Genomic DNA, 19,249 nt, shown 5'->3' with positions numbered 1-19,249 from the left:
GGCTTCAGATCGAAAATTGGCTGACCCCATCAAAGAATGATGGACTAGAACGCTGCTGTAGATAGCATCCATTCTCCCATGTCTTCCACAGGATCCTGTTCACTGCTGCTGATGAATCTGATGTGCCCTGGGAGCCCAAATCCCTTTGCATGATCCCTAGCACACTGCCAGACCTCATATGAGGATCCTGGCTATCCAAATAAGCATATTAAATTAACAAATTCAGGAGAAAAGGCTTTACTAGGCATCACTGAGATCCCTTTAGGTAACTACTTTACATCTCTTAGGCTTCGCAGCTTCCATGCTCTTACATAATAGAATTGGGGCTGCAATTCAACAGAAAAATATAATTGGTTATTTTTTTTAACTTCTTTATTCATTTTTAAAACCATAATTGTGCTCAGTAATGATGCATTTACAAAAAATATTAATATTACAGCACAATAAACTTGTTAAAAATTATGACAAAAATTATTTTCCCCCACCCATTTATCCAATTGATCAACAACTCATAAAATTACCTATCGATACCTCTTAAACAGTGTCAAAACATACCCCCCTCCCCAGGATGTGTATGTTTTCCTCAATTAGATAAATAAGTCATTCCTTACAATATTTAGTTAATGGTTCCCAAACTTCCATAAATTTTTTGTAACTTTCCTTCTGAATTCACAGGAGCCAGTAAGGATGCCTCTCAGTACGGAGCAGCAGCGCCAAATCGCGCTCCTACTCGTGTTGCTCAGCGGCCAAAGGAACTCACGGCAGCTGGTTAGCAGCAGGGCAGGAACTTGGAAAGTTTGCTCCTGCCTGCTGCATCTCTACCGCGGATTGCCAAGATGAGGTGCCGTATGAGGCTAGGGCAGGGAGGGAGGCAGGGGCAGAGGGAGGGAGGGAGGGTGCAGAGTCTGATGGGGAAAGAAAGGAAGGATGCTGGGGACAAAGTCTGACAGGGGAGGGGGGAAGGAAGGAAGGGGGCTGGTGCAATACCTGACAGGGGAGAGAGGGAAGGGTGCTTGGTGCAGAGCCTGACAGGGGAGGATGGAAGGATGCTGAGTGCAGAGCCTGACAGGGGAGGGGAGGGGAGGATGGAAGAGTGCTGGGTGCTGAACCTGACAGGGGAGGATGGAAGGGTGCTGGGTGCAAAGCCTGACGGGGCAGGACACTTGAATATTAATCCACCCGACTTATATTCAAGTCAACCATTTTCCTCCTTTTTGGGGGGAAAAGGGGGGTTTCGACTTATATTCAGGTCAAATTATATTTGAGTATATACAGTAGTACTTCTGTTAACATTCTTGGAGTTACCTTTGATGTTGGTCTTACTTTTGACTTGCATATCTTTCTTCACATTAAGGCAATTACATGCAGTAAAGCCCCAGTCATATAAGGATACACTGCACCTATTACTACACTCACTTGGCTTACCCTGATTTGATTATTTCAATTCCTTGGGTGGAGGAGGAGGAGTCTGTTGGTTAGTGCAGCAGCTTGAGAACCTGGGGAACTGGGCTTGATTTCTGCTGCAACAAATTGTGACTCTGGGCAAGTCAGTTAACTAGCAGAGAATGACACGGGGGAAACATTTGTTCCCGTCCCCGCGAGCTTGGTCCCTGTCCCTGCCCCAATCCGTGAGCTTGGTCCCCATCTCCACCCCGTCCCTGCAAGCTCAGTCCCTGACTCCGCCCCATTCCCGCAAACTTGATCCGCATCCCCGCCTGGTCCCCACAAACCGTTTGATCCCATCTGCACAAACCTCAAATAGTTATGATTTTATATTGAACTTATTTTATTAAAGTATAAAAAGAAACAATATTCTATACAATTGTCATTTTATAAACACAAATAATACAGAGCAAGGATTAACAATACCCCTGTCTCCCCTCCCCTTCATAAATATCCCCTCCACTATCGAGAAAATTGTTTAAGCCAAATTATTACAGAATGCTACACAGAAAAATCATGCTAACAGAATACTGCAGTCACACATGACAGGAACGGTGTTAGGGGAGTACAACTAGGGCAACTACCCCCAGTCAGAGAGAGAGAGCCCTAAGCCAACTGGAAGCTAGAGCAGAACAGCCTGGGCTTTGCAGTCCCCAGTTATGTCTAACTCCAGATCTAGCAGGACACATATTTCAAATCTGATATATTCTAATCACAAAATAGAAAATAATCTTTTTTTCTACCTTTTGTTGTCTGGTCATTTTATTCTTCACATCACATTGGTCTCAGGCTCTGGTTTCTGTTTCCATCTGTCTATTCTTAACTTACTTGCCAGGGTCTCCTGACCATTTGACATGTCTTCTTTCTCCATGCTCACCATTCATCTTCCATCTCTGTGTATGTTTTTTTCCCCCATGTTCAGCAAGCATCTCCCTTCTCTTTCTCCTATACTTCCCTTTCTAGTATTTCCCCAGTGCCCATCTCCCTGCCTTCATCATCTCACCATTCTATGATCCCCTCCTACTGTGTACAGTATCACTCCTCTATATCCCTAAGCCCCACCTGTTCAACATCTTACTTCTGTGTTGTTATTCTCCCCCTTGTCTAACCATTTTCTCTCTGTGTCCATATACCCTCCCATGTCTAGCATTACCCCTCTGTGTCCATATACCACCCCCATGCAGTTGCAGCATTCCCCTTTTTGAACCTGTTCCTATGCTCCCATCCATGCCCACCATCTTTCCTCTTTTTGTATATCGCCATGTGTTCAGCTTCTCTCCTCTCTTACTCCGTTATACCAATGTGTCTATTACACTCTCTATTTCCTCCACTGTGTTCACTATTTTGCTCACTCTTCCTTCATCCTCTAGGTTCAGCTTCTCTCTCTTCCTCCCTGCACTCTCACACTCTCTCTTTCCTCCCTCTCTCTGCTATGTTCACTCCTGCTCCCTTCATCCCCTTGGTTCAGCTTTTCTCTTTCCCTTTCCTTCTCTCTCTTCTGTCCTGCCGCTCCTGCACCTCTCCCCCTTCCCTCTCTCCCTCTTCCCATAGATCCACCACCTCTTATCTCCTCCAGTCAGAAGTTATGTTGGAAAGAGGAACTCGGCGGCAAGAAGGTTCCAATTCGAGCAGCCCTGTGTCACGCATACAGGAAACATCCGTTCTAACAGGCTGGTATGCCCGCTCCAGAAGATGTGAAGGAGCCGACCCAGGAGTTGTACTCGCAGGTTTTGTTTTTTTTCTGTCTGCCATCAGGAGGGAGGGTGCGAGGGTTGGGAGGGGCTGTTGAATCGGTGATAGGGAGGAAGGAAGGGGGGCTGCTGCTGGATGCAAGATAGCATTGAGGAGGGCATGGAGGCAACTCGCAGCAGATACTTCGCTGCGGGGACAAGACCATTCACCACTCCATGGGATGGTGAATGGCCTTGTCCCTGTACCTGTGGCAACCAGTCTTCCCCCCCCCCCCCGGTTCCTGTGGGTTACCTGCGGCTAGATGAACTAGGAACTATAAATATGAACTAACTAGAAGCCTGTTAGAACACTTAATGTGGTGTCTACCCTTCCCCACCCAGCAGCTTTCTATAAAACATTTTGCAGTTATGTTTTTCAAATTCTCTGTGACAATTCTGTTTTTTGTTGGTAATAGTTTTGTTGGTAGCAGACTCAATTGATACCCCATTTTTTTTTTATGTGAAATTTTTTTTTATTGAAAACGAAAGGGTAAGAAACAGTCAATGTTACATAATTCAGTAGTTTGATTCCATTTAACAATGACTTCTAAGTCTACTATAAACCATCCCGAACTCCCCCTCCCGCACTAAAATAACAAGTCTACAGTTACTGAACAGAGGGCAATAAACTTGTAAATTATTCATAGATGCAGGAAATTATTGGCATGGCTATGAGGTAGCATGGCCGCTAATCAAACCCCAGCCCATACCTCCCTCCCCTCCCCTCCAACCCACCACAACCTCCCCTGCCCCCCCCAGCGATTCAGTAAAAGGGAAAGTAAGGACAGAAATGCTATGACAGTAAGGCAGAACAGAGAAATCAAAATTCTTCCTCACTGAGGAAAGGCAGTATCCTCCAATTGGTTTAAAAGATAACTGCAAAGCCGAGATGGCAAAGATTGTATATAAGGACCCCAGACCGAGTAAAATAGCTTTGCTCTTTTAAAGGTCAATTGCACCACAGGCCTATATACTGATAAATGGCATTCGCAAGGCCCCTTTTGCGATTGCTCGGGATACGCGGAAGGGGCGTCCGTTATCTCCTTTGTTGTTTGTAATATCTCTGGAGCCCTGTTGTGGACCCTGTTGGCAGATGCTCACATTACTGGGGTGGATGATCATCCCCTTTGGATGAAGGTCATGGCCTATGCGGATGACCTCATGATTCTCTTAACTCAATCTGTCACTTCCTTGCCTGTGTTGTTGGATGTCATTGCTGATTATGGTACTCTGCCTTTGCTGCTGGAGGTTAAGATCACTGGGTGGGACCATTTCCGTTGCAGTGGGAGGCTGTAGTGTTGAAATATCTGGGTGTTCAGATTCCTGTTAATTTAGCTTCTCTGTATAAGTTTCAAATTTCAAGTTTTATTTTAGTTTGATGAATCGCTTATTTAGTTTTACTAAGCGAGGTACAGAATTGATAAAAATATAAACATATTTAGACATACAATTTAAAATTTAAATATGAATGTGTCTAGTTTAATGTCTGAGACCACTCTTCTGCAGCTGTGGAGAGCTTATCCGCTGTCCATTATGGGCAGAGTTAATTTATTTAACATGATTTTGGCACCAAAATAGCTTTATATATATTTCAAATGCTTCCCTTATTCCTTAAAGTGAAGGATGAGAAGAAACTTTATTCTCTCCTGCAGACCTACTTGTGGCAAGGTAAGCGGGCATATCTTCCCATTCTGTTATACTTGATTGTACTGTTTTGGTGACTGTATTGTGCTTTTTTTTTTCCAATAAAAAAGAGTATACCATAAAGGTCAGTCGCAGCTCTCTGAGTTCCAACAATAATAACTCATGGATACAATTGCGCCAGTTCCAATAAGAGGGTTCAGCCTCATGAGTCCAATGCTGCAGGATACACTTCTTATTCACTATGGAATATTTTATTATCCAGAGTCTTGGTCCTTTGCCCTGGACCCCCAACAGAGAAGCCAGAAGAACACCCACTGGATGAAAATTGATAGTTTGCTGGAGACACCTAAGGAAGGCTCTCCAGTATTGAGCAAACTGAGGGCAGGACAACAGAGAATGTATGAATGTGTTTGAAGCCTGATGACATCACCTGCAAAGATCAGATGATGTACCACCTATCTGAAAAAGGCCATGCTGTGAGATGTAAGCATGGCAAATGATTTGGAACTGGCATTCCCGCAATTCAACTGAGATTACCCATGTAGGAATGAGATGTAGGAATCTTAAAAAATCATCCAGTGGAACCTCCATGTCTAAATCCCTTTTCCAGCGCATTAGTATGGTTGAACCATTTTTGGCAAGTAAGTTCTGCACCAACCTTTTGTGAAAATATGATATCGACAAAAAATCCTGATTAGAAGGGGCAAATAAATCATCAATAAGCTCAGGTACCTCCCAGGCAAAGATTTCACGTAATGACGAAGCTGCCTGTAAGCAAAGACCTCTGCCCAAGGAACCTCCGGGCCTCCAAGTGAATCCAAAGGACATCTGTCCGTTATTTGTAAGAAGATGTCGGACCTGGCCAAAGCCCAAAGACCCCCAGTGACGGAAAATAAGGTTCTCCATCCTTGGTAAAAAGTCTTCATTCCCCAGCAAAGGTAATAAACAGATACTATGAGCATTAAAGTGTCCCACCTAGCTAAATCTTTCCACAATCTCCTCGCCACCTGAAACAATACAGAAGAAAGGACATGTGTTGGAAGGGCTCCAGGTCTAGCATGGAGTACATATAAAAGATGGAGAGGGGCGCTCCATTGCTAAGGGAATAAAATGATCCATAGAGTTAAACCAGTCACCTAAGTGTCGTAAAAGGCATGCCAAGTTATATAAACACAAACAAAAGGTTGACCCTTAACGCTCCACAGAAATAAAAATCTGATGAAAACAAAAACGCTGTGGAGAAGATGATGTTCAAGATGCAGGCTTTATTTAAAAGTTCAGTCCAATAATCCACAAAAGGAATACCTAGGACCCAATACGTTGGGGACTGTGGACCCAACACGGTCCATGTTTCGACAAAACTGTCTTCCCTGAAGATCCTGATACAGAAACTCGTGGATCAAAAACTAAAAACGACTCTTGAGAAGTCCTGCGCAGAGTTTTGCCAAGAGTCGTTTTTATGTATCAGGACCTTCAGGGACCCCTGAGGAAGACAGTTTTGTCGAAACACGGACCGTGTTGGGTTCACAGTCCCCAACGTTTTGGGTCCTTGGTATTCCTTTTGTGGATTATTGGATTGAACTTTTAAATAAAGCCTGCATCTTGAACATCATCTTCTCCACAGTGTTTTTGTTTTTATGCCAAGTTTTATAACCTCAAGTCCAGGTAAGAACATAATCTTTCATTATGGTGGTCTTTGATAATAGATACTATATATGACTACATACAGTATATATACAAAGGTGATGTGAAAAATTCTGTAAAAAAATTCAAGTTAAATGAATATATTTTTTAAATTTGACAAAACCTATTTTGGATGAGATGGGATGGGATAGAAAAACTGGATACTTGCTGGACTAAGTATACAGGGACTATGTTGAGAAATATAATTTGAAATTATTGAAAAAGTTCAGTAGTTGAATACAGACAATAAGGGTGCCTGATGCATTTTTTTATTTTATTGAAGTTTGCTTGTCTCTTTAATTTCCAACTTTGTTTCATTTATCATAAAATAATTTCTTTGGTGAATGTATACTCCCTAACATGCCTTTTATTTATATGTTTTTCTTTTTTGGGGGCATGTACAGCCGATCCTACTTCCTTTGGTTTTATCATTTCTCCATGGTCACTGCTGCTGCTTCCTTCTGGCAGTGTGTCATTCACAGATGAAAATGTTTCTCATGACCTGCGAGCCTTTACTGCCCCTGAAGTTCTGCAGAGCAAGCCATTATCATCTCTATCAGATGTTGAAAAGGTACATCTAATTTCCAGATATATTAGCATGTGATATGAAAAATGACAAAGAAGCCAATAGCTGAATAAATCAGCTAATCTAGAAGTTGCCACTAGTTTATTTGATATTTTATCTATCTAATGTCATTTAATCCTGTCCTTCCGAAAACACAATACGCATCAGTAACATTTTCAGTGCCATGTTGTGCATAAACTTGCAGTTCTTTTGTTCAAAGATTGTGACCACAAGAAAATGGAGGTGATTTTAAATGTATATATAATGTACATATTGTTATGAAAGTAAAAAAAAACCACCCCAAAACATTTATATATGTGGCTTGCACATACATGTGACATGTATTCACCTGACCTGAGCTTAGTTTGGTCAGATCTGGAAAGTATACATGTGCTTCCTATTTTGCAATGGCAATACAATGCATATGTTCTTTAAAAGAATTCCCTGTCAGCATTGTGCATAACTGTCAGCTATCTGCTGCTTTGGATCTGGAGTTTCCTGTGAAGTTTGGACTGAGTTTTGAAGTTTGATGTTTTGGTCCCACTTTTGCATCTATAAGTTGCAGTGCTTACATGCATAGGTAGCAATATTTGCCATTTACATGTGTAAATGCCGTTACAAAGCTCCAAGTGATACCACTCTTTTAAAATTTGTTGTTTTGTAGAATGGCTGTTTCTTTGAATGTGTCATCAAAATTCATGTTCAGTGAGCCTTTTGAAAAATATGTTGAATATTTTGAACATCTTGACTTGAACTGTCTTTTTCTGACCTAGACACTATTAAACTGGGCTTTGCTTGTTCAAGAAATCATGGCTCATGTGAACTGATTTTAATCAAGGTTTTTAGTACCTAGGGCAGGGAATTGGGAGTCAAACATGAGAATGTCAGTTCTTAAATCAGGGGTGTCAAACTCAATCACATAAGGGGCCGAAATCTAAAACATAGGCTAAGTCGCGGGGCAAACTTTTCATTAAGATACTTAAGGGTCCTTTTATTAAGGTATGCTAACCGATTTAGCGCATGCTAAATGCACTCCTTAATAAAAGGACCCGTTAATCTTAGTAGAAGTATAGGGTCACAACCTCTCCAACCTCACGCCGGCTCTGTAATGTAAACAAAACAAATAAAAAAGACTTTTCCTCTCTCTTTTAGGACCTAGTTCACGCCTACTGTCTAACACCAGCTCTGGCAGAATACACATTTCAAATCTGACATATTGTAATCACAAAACTAGAAAATAAAATTATTTTTTCTACCTTTTGTTGTCTGGTCATTATTCAAATCATGTTGTGGTCCCAGGCTCTGGTTGTCTTCTGATAACTCGTTTGCCAAGGTCTCCTTTCTTCTTTCTCCATGCTAACCATTCATCTTCCATCTCGGTCCTCCTCTTCTGTTTCCCTTCCCTCCCCCCCACCGAGGTCTGGCATCTTTCCTTTTTCTCATCACCTCCCTCTTTCTTTCATGCTGTCTTCCTTTTGTTACACTTAGTGATGTCACATCCTGCTCTTGCTCGTGTTCCTGCTCCAGCTCACCACACCTAGACATAGTAACTGCAACAACTGTAAAGCTCTGTTAACTCATCTGCCCCCCCCTATTCCTGACTCTCTCCAACTCATCACTCTCCAAACAACTCAATCATTTGTCCTCTCCTTTCTTCTTCCCCCTTCCTCATTCAATTCTCCTCTATCCAGATCGCTCCTACTGTTTTCTCTACAGAGAAAACTTCCTCTAACCTCCACCTCTCCTCCCGTCCCCCCAAATACTAGCATCCCCAATCCCCCAACCTTGTAAGTTTCATCAGTAAAAAAAGATCCTCTTGGTTTACTAGCCTGTCCAGTTGCATCATTTCTACTATTCCACCTTAGACCTTAATAATCAATCCCCAACCACCTCTCTTCCTCATTGTTATCGCCACTTGCTTTGGTTCATCACCATTTTGATCACTACCATCTGTGATTTAAACAAAATAAATGCAGTCTGCCTCCACAGCACATTTCCTCTGCTGTGATCCCGCCCCTCCTCTGACGTATGGGAGACCACGGCAGAGGGAACGTGCTGAGGAGGCTACGGCAACCTGCTAGGATTGCTACAGCTGACTGCGATCCTCTGCAGGCTGCTTTAATGTCCGAAGCTCATCTTCCTCCTGAGTTCCCAGATGCTTGTGAAGAGCAGCGGCAGCAGCGGTGATTATGCCGGTGGCAGGCAGGGTGCAGGCAGGTATGGAACGGCGGGCCAAATATCAGCGACGGCAGGAATTGTCTGTTGGGCCAAATTTTATTGCTTTGCGGGCCAGAGTTTGACATGTCTGTCTTAAATATTTCCCTCTTTCCTATTTTATCACTCTTATTTTTCTGTCTCTCTCTTTTCCTCTAAGGTATTAGTACTTTGTTTCCCTCCAGGGCTTGCCTGCACTCCCCAACAGATGATGATGATTTTACTTTAAAAGGTCCACTGAAATGTCATAGGCTATCATAGCACTGTTAGTGCAACTTCAGAATCTTCATTTATCTGCACTTTCTATGCTTCTGAGAACAGGAATGAGGGCTAGAGAAAGTGGAAGACCTAAAGATAGTTGTTTGTACAGTATATGTATTTGCCAGAGATAGAGTAGAAATGCATGTCTGACTGTTCCGTTGGAAATTTGTATGCATTCTGAACAAGAGCATTGCAACCACATGACCTGAAATAAATATGGGAAGCACTAGTGAACAGAACTCATGAAGCATTTTTATATGGGGTGGGAGGGGGGAGGGAAATTGCCTCTGTTTAAAATGATTAGGAAAGGAATACAAACCAATAAAGCTTGAATTTAATTTTTAATCCCCTTTGAAAATTAGCAGGTGCAACATACTTACTCTAAAAATGTTTGTCTGTATATACCAGGTGGCTCGACACTCAAAGGCACTTTTCGTGGCTGCCAATAAACTTATAAGACAACACTGCTTTATTGTTTAAAGTGTACGGAATGTTGTTTGTCACTATCAAAGTTAAATGTACGCGTTATGTGTATAAGTGGCAGAAAAACATCTAAGATCTACTTTGTGTGAGAGCACGTGTAAGTGGCATAGTGCATAAATGCAAGGTGGGCAGAGGAGGAAGAGTGGGGCTGCCACTAATACAGTTATATAATACTTTACATTATATGCCACATAGCTGCATTTGGGTGCCTTCAGTTATACCAGGTCTATGACTGGCATAGCTGGTGGTGCCTAAATGTAACTTAAATATAGGACCGGATACTAACAGGTTTACATCAAAAACTTTTTCAAATGAGTAAATGTGAACGCTTCAGTCCCACCACTCCACCGCTTTTAATCCTTGCAACTGCGGGAAGAATCACGTGGCAACTATCATCATTGGCTGTTCTGCATTTGTCACTTATAAATTTTTTTTTTTTTTTTAAATATAACTTGCATATACTAATTTTTTTAGTTTTTTATATATTCATAAATACATTTAGTAGTACTTATGCACTGCATCCTGCCAAAACCTGGGAGCCAGACCCGACATGTTTCGCACTATGGCTCTGTATCAAGGGTCTCCCTATATGGTTAAAGAGAGAAAAGCAGTCAGTTCCCTTCTATCACTGCTCCCTCGCTTTTACATCAACTAATACAAAAATGGTCTTACCGGGTGGCCGCTGTCATCCGACTCCACAAGAAAAGTTTAAAGGAGAAAGATGGCGGTAGCGTCCTACCCCGGTGTTTTTATACCAGTGCCTTATTCATTACTAAAGTTGTCGCCTACCCCCGTTCCCCAAGTTATATTAAAAAAAAAAAATTTAAGAAATTATAAGTGACAAATGCAGAACAGCCAATGATGATAGTTAAGAACATAAGAACATAAGCAGTGCCTCTGTTGGGTCAGACCTGAGGTCCATCATGCCCAGCAGTCCGCTCACGCGGCGGCCCAACAGGTCCAGGACCTGTGCAGAAATCCTCTATTTATACCCTTCTATCCTCTTTTCCAGCAGGAAACTGTCCAATCCTTTCTTAAATCTCAGTACCGTACTCTGCCCTATTACATTCTCTGGAAGCGCATTCCAGGTGTCCACCACGCGTTGGGTAAAGAAGCCACGTGATTCTTCCCGCAGTTGCAAGGATTAACAGCGGTGGAGTGGTGGGACTGAGGCATTCACATTTACTCATTTGAAAAAGTTTTTGATGTAAACCTGTTAGTATCCGGTCCTATATTTATGTACTAGTGGAGACTGTTGGACGGATAGTAAACACAAGACACTAGCAGCCGAACTATATTGAGCTAGAGGTGCCTAAATGTAAGGCATGCTGATACCAGCCTATGCTAGTATTTTATAACAGAATCTGGGGGTTCAGGCTCTTGCCATGCAGCATCAAGGCACATAGAAGGAGCCACTCACTTATAGAATTGGCTCCCTGAAAGGCAATTTTATAATAAATCACTTATATTTATGTGCCAACTGTACATCTAAATATATAGAATACTGACATTTAGGCACCTAAGTGTACATTTACCCCTCCCCATGTCATTTGGGTGTCAATTGGTTTTCTAGAAATAGGCATAGCATGTAAGGTGGTAGTCATATGGCTGGAGCATGAGTTGAATATTGTAACCATGAAATTATTCCACGGGGCCTTAGAATGAGAACGGCCCCACAGATGTTTACTGATAACAATGATTTCATTACAATTTGGAATCAAATCCTGAACCGCTGTTCTTTGAACTTAATGTTGTTATTAATTAAAACTTTACAAACCAAGATCATAGAAAATAAAATGAAATATGAAGGATTATTGGAAGAAGCGCGGAAGAACACAGATTTTGATAATAAACTAGCTGATTCAAATTCCAAAATGGACAAACAAACTTAAAAAATTCCAAAGGGATCAAAAAGATTATCAGACCGGATATGTATATAGATGGATGAACGCTAATTATAAAACCAAAAACCAAAAATTCACCACTTCGGGAGAATCTTCAGAAAATCTGAATAATGAAGGAACCTCTATGTCAGAAGATCTGGATGGGGATTAAAGTCGGAACAAGCAAGGCATAGGTCAATCGCACGGTGGCAGAGGCACTCGAGGCAGAGGAGCACATCGGGGACGGTCACAAACTCGACCTCAGAGGAAACGGAATCAATTGTGATTAACGTATCCAACAGAAATTTAACGACAGTAGAAATTGCCATGTTATCAAAAGGCTTAACCTTTGTCCCCAAGGTACCACATAATGCCTTTCAAGCTCGTATAGATTTAAAAAAATTCCTACTTAGACTTAATTTATGTTCTTTTTTCTATGAACATCCCAGTTCTGAAGCTGATACATCATGTGTTCAATCTAAATCTAAATGGAACCCTCCAGGTCCTCTCAACCCGATAGTACAAGCTTTCAAGAATCTGATGATTCAGGATCTTCAGCAGATTGATAAAACAGCTAAATCCCAAAGAAGTTTCAGTAATCTATCTCCTATAGAATGGACAGCTCTTCAACAACTGAGAAATGACCCTACAATCGTCATTAGACGGGCTGACAAAGGTGGCGCTGTAGTGGTATGGGGTTTGGACTTATATATTGCGGAAGCCAACCTTCAACTTTATAATGAAGAGACTTATTTAAGATTAAATTATGATCCATCTTTAGAAATTTTTGAGAGCATTGCACAAATTAGTTCTGAGGCAATGAAACAGGACTTCTTAACAAAAAAAGAATTTAAGTTCCTTACCCCTCAACACTTTAAGGTTCCTATTTTTTATTTATTACCAAAAATTCACAAAAATATTCAGCAACCTCCGGGGCGCCCGATTATATCAGCCTGTGGCGTTTTATAGATGACATATTTGTTATATGGACGGGCACTTTGCAACAACTTCAGGAATTTTCTATGATAATAAACCAATGCCATGAATCTATTAAGTTTACTATGTCATATAACATGAGTAAAATTAGTTTTCTAGATGTACTAGTACAGTGGAATGGCAACAACCTTGTAACTTCTATTTATCGCAAAAATACCGATAGAAACACCTTATTGAGATTCGATAGTATGCATCCTGCACATTTGAAGACCAGCATTCCTTTCGCTCAATTTCTGAGATATTGGCGGATATGTAACACAAAAGAAAAATTTCTTCAAGAAGCTAAAATTTTGGAACAAAGACTGTTAACAAGAAATTATCCTCATGCAATAGTCAAAAAAGCGAAGAAACGTGCTCTTCATAATCCCAGAAGAATGTTATTGGATTACAATAAATCTCAAGAAGAAACAGATTTGATTCCATGTATAATCAAACAAACTCGAACATCTTCTCAAATTATTAAAAAATATAAAAGACATCTTCCATTACTCAAAACGCTTCCGTGTTTTGAGAATAAGAAATTCATTTTCTCTCAGTCTAGAAATAGAAATTTGAGTGATTTGTTTTTTTTTTCTCTTTTTTTTTTTTTTTATTCTTTATTTATCATTTTAAAAATTTTAACAAAATCAAAACATTTTGTACAGAAAGATTGTCAGATCGAACACAAAATAATAAGTAAATCATTAACATAATATGGACAAAATTCTAATCGGACAATCTCAAGTCCTCAATAATTATATGATCCAAGATATATATATAAGAGTGAACTTTTAAGGAAATCAATTTTAAATTTTATATAAAAGAATAGTGTCCTGTGTCTGACTTGAGGAATTATTCTAATACCAAGTCCAATTAGTTGTTATTACAGTTACATAGTTGTTATTGTGGTTGAGTGATTTGTTATGCCACACTTCCAAAGAAAAATTTGACAACAATGGAACAGAAACTACATTAGGACATAGCCCTTGCGGACATTGTTCGAATTGTAATGTTATGGCTACGATCTCTAGTTTCATCAATCCAAGTGATGGGAAGAATTATGTTTTACGACATACTTCCACATATCAATCTTTTAATATTGTTTATGCAATTCAATGTCCCTGTGAGTTGCTGTATGTGGGCCAGACATCTCGCAGTTTTACTATAAGATTAACAGAGCATAAAAGCTGCTTAAACACACGGAAGTTTACAGCCTCCATAGTCACTCATTGCATTCATTTTGAGCATAAATTTGAAAATCAGAAATGTTGGGTTATTGAAAAATTAGTTCCGTCTTTGCGAAGAGGAGATACAGGGAATTTGTTATGGCAGAAAGAACAACAATGGATAAACCGGCTACATACCATAGAACCTCATGGTTTGAATACTGTACATGAATGGCAGCCCTTTTTGTGAAAATGAAGTCTTTATTGAAACTAGGTTTGTTTCATCTTATGTGTCTTTTTTACATTTTGGTGTTTAGCCTATCCGGCATCACGTTTTCGTGATGACGTCATGACGCCCGGCTCCCTCATCTTTTTGAACGAGCTGGGCGCGTCTCGCAGTCCTTCGTCCATTTTGTGAGGAGCCAGCTGTAATTTTGTTTTGCTAAGAAGCGTGGAGTAACCCGAATAACATGGATCCCCTGAAGTAGCCTTTTTTTTGGCGAAACAGAAAGTCTTTTCTGTCGGAACTAGGAAGTTTCACATCTCCAGATGAGTGATATCTTTTCTGATACATATGATACTTTGGTTTCACAAGTCACGCAGCTTAACGATTTTGGTATATAGCTGAGATGATTGCCATAGTGTAGGTGTTTGGGAATGATTTCTCCCCCCCCCCCTGTTTTTCTGGACAGATCTAATAGGCGACACTTTGAAAATATCAAAAATATCGAATAAGAGGGATTGAAAAATTGAAAGAATATAACACTTCGATGTATGAAAGTTATTTATAATTGTGCAGAGTTTTTTTATAAACCTGTGATGATGAGGGCGGCTTAGGGCACTTGTGTAGTCCCGGCTGCTCTCAATTGAGGTTTATTTTTCTCCGTTTCATTTTATGATTTTGTCCAGTCTTTTCTGTCCTTTTGGTATGAATGAATCCCTTCTGCCTAACATTATTTACAATACGTGTTGAATTTAAATTTTTGTGATTAAATACGATTGTACATCTTGATATATTTGGAGCATGAGTGGGCCATAGGTGGAGCAGACAAGCAAGAAGGTATATGTTACTTACACTATAACATTTTAGCAAGCTCCAGTACACACAAATGAGAAACAGCTATTATCATGACAAATGGACTGCAGCGTAATGTATATAATAATAATAATAACAGTTTATATACTGCAGGACCATGAAGTTCTATGCGGTTTACAATGACTAAAAAGATGGTACAACTTGAGTGGAATAAACAGAGTTAAGAGCTAGTGATTAACAGGAATAGATTAACAGTTATTTGGAGTAAGAATTGTACAGGCCAGCTGCCTAAATACTTCAGGAACAGATATGTTTTTAGGTGTTTCCTAAATTCCCCATACGTAGTAGGCATAAGCAATTGATCTAGATCTTTACCCCATAATGCTGCCTGATGTGAGAGAAGGTGTTGATGATGTCTTTTAAGTTTACATCCTCTAACTGGAAGGGAAACAAAGTTCAAGTGTGAGCTTCTCTTATGTCTGTTGGCTGAGAAAGAGAAAAGGTCAGTTATATATTTAGGAGCTAGACCGAATAGTGCCTTAAAGCAAAAACAACCGAACTTAAACTTCACACGCGCCTCCATCGGCAGCCAATGCAGTAGTCGGTATTAAGGTGTTCCATGATTGGACTTTTTCAAGCCGAAGATCAGTTTAATCGCTGCATTTTGCACCAGTTGTAATCGTCGCATATTCTTTTGGGCAATTGCCAAATAGGCGATATTATAGTAATCAAGTTGACTTAAAACGAGGGATTGTACCAGAATTCTAAAAGCTGACATGTCAAAATATGCTCTAATGGACCAAAGCTTCCATAGAGTGAAAAAACTCTTTCTGATTAAGGAGTCAACCTGGTCTTTCATGATTAGGCTCTGATCCAATGTTACACCCAATATCTTCATAGTAGATTGAATAGGGTAACTAAATTTATTGATGCAGAGTGATGTTTTGTGTCAAGTGGGCATGAGGAGGCTACAAAAAATTTTGTTTTTTCTGAGTTGAGTCTCAGTCTGAATTCAGACATCCACTGCTCTATCAGATTTAGTACTTCTGTTGTCTTGGGAGTAGCTTCCGAGAGAGAGTTAGCGAATGGGATGATGATCGTGAAGTCATCTGCATTACTGAGTAATTTTATCCCCAGCTAGGTTAATTGCGCTCCTAATGAGAACATGTAAACATTGAAAAGCAGTGGGGAAAGTGGTGACCCCTGCGGTACGCCGGATGGATTGCTCCAGGTATCAGAGAGATCTTAATTAAAACATACTTGATAGGTGCATGACTTAAGGAAACTCCAAAACCAGTCTAAGACCTCTTCCCTGATACCAATTGCATCTAAGCATTGTAGTAGCTTCCCATGGTCCACCAAGTCAAAGGCAGAGCTCATATCGAATTGCATGATCAGGGCATTAAGGCCCTTACTGAATAAGAGATGCAGATTATCTAAGATAGCCATAATTACTGTCTCAGTGCTGAACAAAGGTCTAAAACCAGACTGAGTCTCATGTAGGAGAGAGAATTGATCAAGATATTTCATCAATTGGGTATGTACCAATCCTTCCATGATTTTTACAATAAATGGGATGGATGCTACTGGTCTATAGTTGGTTACTAATGCTAATGATTCTGTACTATTTTTTTGAATTGGGGTTATTATGTGACCATTATTAGTAGGAATTTTCCATTTTTTAGTTTATCGGTTAGGTAATTTAGAAAGGATAGTTTAAAGTTTAATGGAGCTGTCTTCATAATTTCTGGGGGACATGGGTCCGAAACACAGTAAGATTTAGAGTATTTGTTGTATAATTTAATATAATTATTCCATTCTAAGTCTTGAAAGGAACTCCAGATCATGTCCGCTGGTATTTCATTTCCTTGTGTGATAGCTGTTTGGTGTTCATTGATGTCATTTCTCGAACAGTTGTTTCTTAGTTTTTTAATTTTTGAGTCGAAATGCTGTGCTAACTCATTTGCTGAAGGTGGTATAATATTGTGCACGTGTTGAGTGTAGTGTGTGGTGTCAAATAAATTCATAACCAAGTTGAACAGCTCTTTTGTATTGATTCCTTTTGAGCTAGATAAGTCAATTTTGGAAGAGTAAAATGCTTTACGTTTGTCTTTTGTCAGTTGTTTGTAGATTTTTATGTTGGATCTCCAGCTGTTACAGTCTGACAATTTTCCTGTTTTTTTCCAAATTCTTTCTAGTCGTTTTACTAGTTGTTTCATTTTTAGAAGTTCGGAGTCAAACCATTTGTTATATTTATTTGCGCAACCACAAAAGGCAGTAAAACAGTCTAATGGACTTACAGGGTGACCCAGTCTGTCTAAAGCACTCAAATAACAATGATATAATTGTAATTATAAAATTATAAATGTGTAAGGGGGATTCTTAGTGTGAAGGAAAAGTGGTATTTTGTATTATTTGTAATCTTCTAATTTCTTTTTGAGCAATACTTTTATAGAGTGAATTGCAGTAATCCAATTTTGATATTATCAGAGAGTGTATTAGGGTATTCAGTGATGAGGCATCGAGGATATGAACAAGGGATCTAATCATCCGCAGCCTATGGAAACAATTTTTGACAACTGTATTGATTTGATAATGATAGTTGAGTTTGTGGTCAAGGACAATACCAAGAATTTTTATCTTATCGACTGATTGAGTCTGAGAGTTTTCGATGCAGATTAAAGATGGAGGCTTGAGTCCTTCCTTCCAGGGAAAGAATATGGATTTTGTTTTTGCGATATTCAAAGATAACATGTTATCTTTGAGCCAATGGTTTATTTTTGATAGTTTTTGGTTGATGTTATAGATCTTGTCACACCCGCGCTCCTGAAATGTGCAGCGAGCCCATGGGAATGTGACAAAACCTCTGACCCAGCGTGTCCCTTACTACTAAGGGACCCTTCAGGACTTTATTCTGGAAAGGTAACTGCCTAATAGGACATGCAGGTAATGAGTTCAAGACAGAAATGGCAAAATAATCACTTTATTCCAGCCACTGGCCCAGTAAACCAAAAATACAGGCTTCAGCTTTTCTGTTGCAGGAAAAACATACATTCCATGAAATCATACAAAAACAAAACATCAAAGTCAAAGTGCTCAAGTTTGTCAACAATGGTTGAAGTGTAGTCCCCTGCTTCTGGGCTTTAACAGAGTAATATACATCAGTCCTCTTCACCAGAGCAGATATTTTAGGCTTGCAATGTTTTATCTCACAGTCCATTCAAAGAGCACTAACAGCACTTGGTTTGTTAATGAACAGGAACGAAAAAAAACCCCAACCTCCTCAGCAGACTGAGAAGTAAAACAGGCAGATATTTCACAGGGTTTTATTTTAGCAGATCTTTTCTGTGAATAAGCTGTTTTATTATGAAGAGCATTAGGGCTCAGAACCGTAAGTACTGCAAAACTTATCCCTGCCTTGTATGTAGGGAAGTTTTCATTCAAAACACTGTCCTGGTTAAATGCAGGTATTATACATTCATTTCCCTTTGAAACGTTGCTGCAGTAACCACACACAGCTGAGAGAGAGCAACATAATTACCCAGCTTGGCAACAAGCCAGGAAACCATGTTCACGTTTGTTGGAAACAAACACTCCAATGCTTTAAGGTAAGATTCAGAGTTCAGTTTTGAAGGAGAGGTACTAAACTCTCTTCAATGGAAAAATACAGTTAACTGGAAACTCAGAGACTGTAGGCAGCAAACAAAATCCTTATGTTTCACTGCATTTCCATGGCTATTGGACAAGACTCAGTTCCTACCGGGCTTTCCTGAATGTCCATGGCCTCTCCCTGATCCTGCTCCTGAATCTCTGAGGAAGAAGACATCTCCTCTGCATCAGTCATTTGCCAGTCCATGTCACCAGCCTCCTCTGACTGGAGAGAGAGGGACTTACTCTCCTCTTGGCTCAGCACAGCTCCAGCTGACCTCTGTCTTGCTTGTTTTTCTCCTGTTGCCTCTCTCCCTTTCCTGTTCTGATTTTAAGCTGTGGAGAGCCACTCCCCCTAAGCCTGAGTGGGGGAAGGGCTTTCCACATACAGTACTAGCTTGCTCCCTTTGATTACAGGTAGGATTTGTTCTAGCCCTGGCTGTAACAGGGACAGGCTGCTGGAAAGGTAGTAAACCTCTAGCAGTGGCAGGAACAGATTTAAACTGAGTAAAGCTTTC

At 40.2% G+C, this 19,249-nt stretch overlaps 1 protein-coding gene across 6 annotated transcripts in view; it reads left to right on the top strand.

Annotated features, from left to right (window-relative positions):
- The window catches only part of PTPN13 (protein tyrosine phosphatase non-receptor type 13), a 626,469-nt gene that overhangs the window by 169,792 nt on the left and 437,428 nt on the right, over nucleotides 1-19,249 (top strand). For 5 of the 6 annotated variants that reach the window (XM_033963022.1, XM_033963031.1, XM_033963011.1 and 2 more), the window contains one exon: nucleotides 6,905-7,071. The exons of the other annotated variant lie outside the window; for it this stretch is intronic. In XM_033963022.1, the coding sequence (XP_033818913.1) occupies nucleotides 6,905-7,071 (167 nt within the window). The remainder of the gene's footprint in view (nucleotides 1-6,904; nucleotides 7,072-19,249) is intronic. 6 annotated transcript variants of the gene reach the window in all.

This window comes from Geotrypetes seraphini, chromosome 1 (assembly GCF_902459505.1).
Source record: "Geotrypetes seraphini chromosome 1, aGeoSer1.1, whole genome shotgun sequence".
In the NCBI taxonomy this organism is placed as follows: domain Eukaryota; kingdom Metazoa; phylum Chordata; class Amphibia; order Gymnophiona; family Dermophiidae; genus Geotrypetes; species Geotrypetes seraphini.
This window is presented reverse-complemented; position numbering and strand designations above follow the sequence as displayed.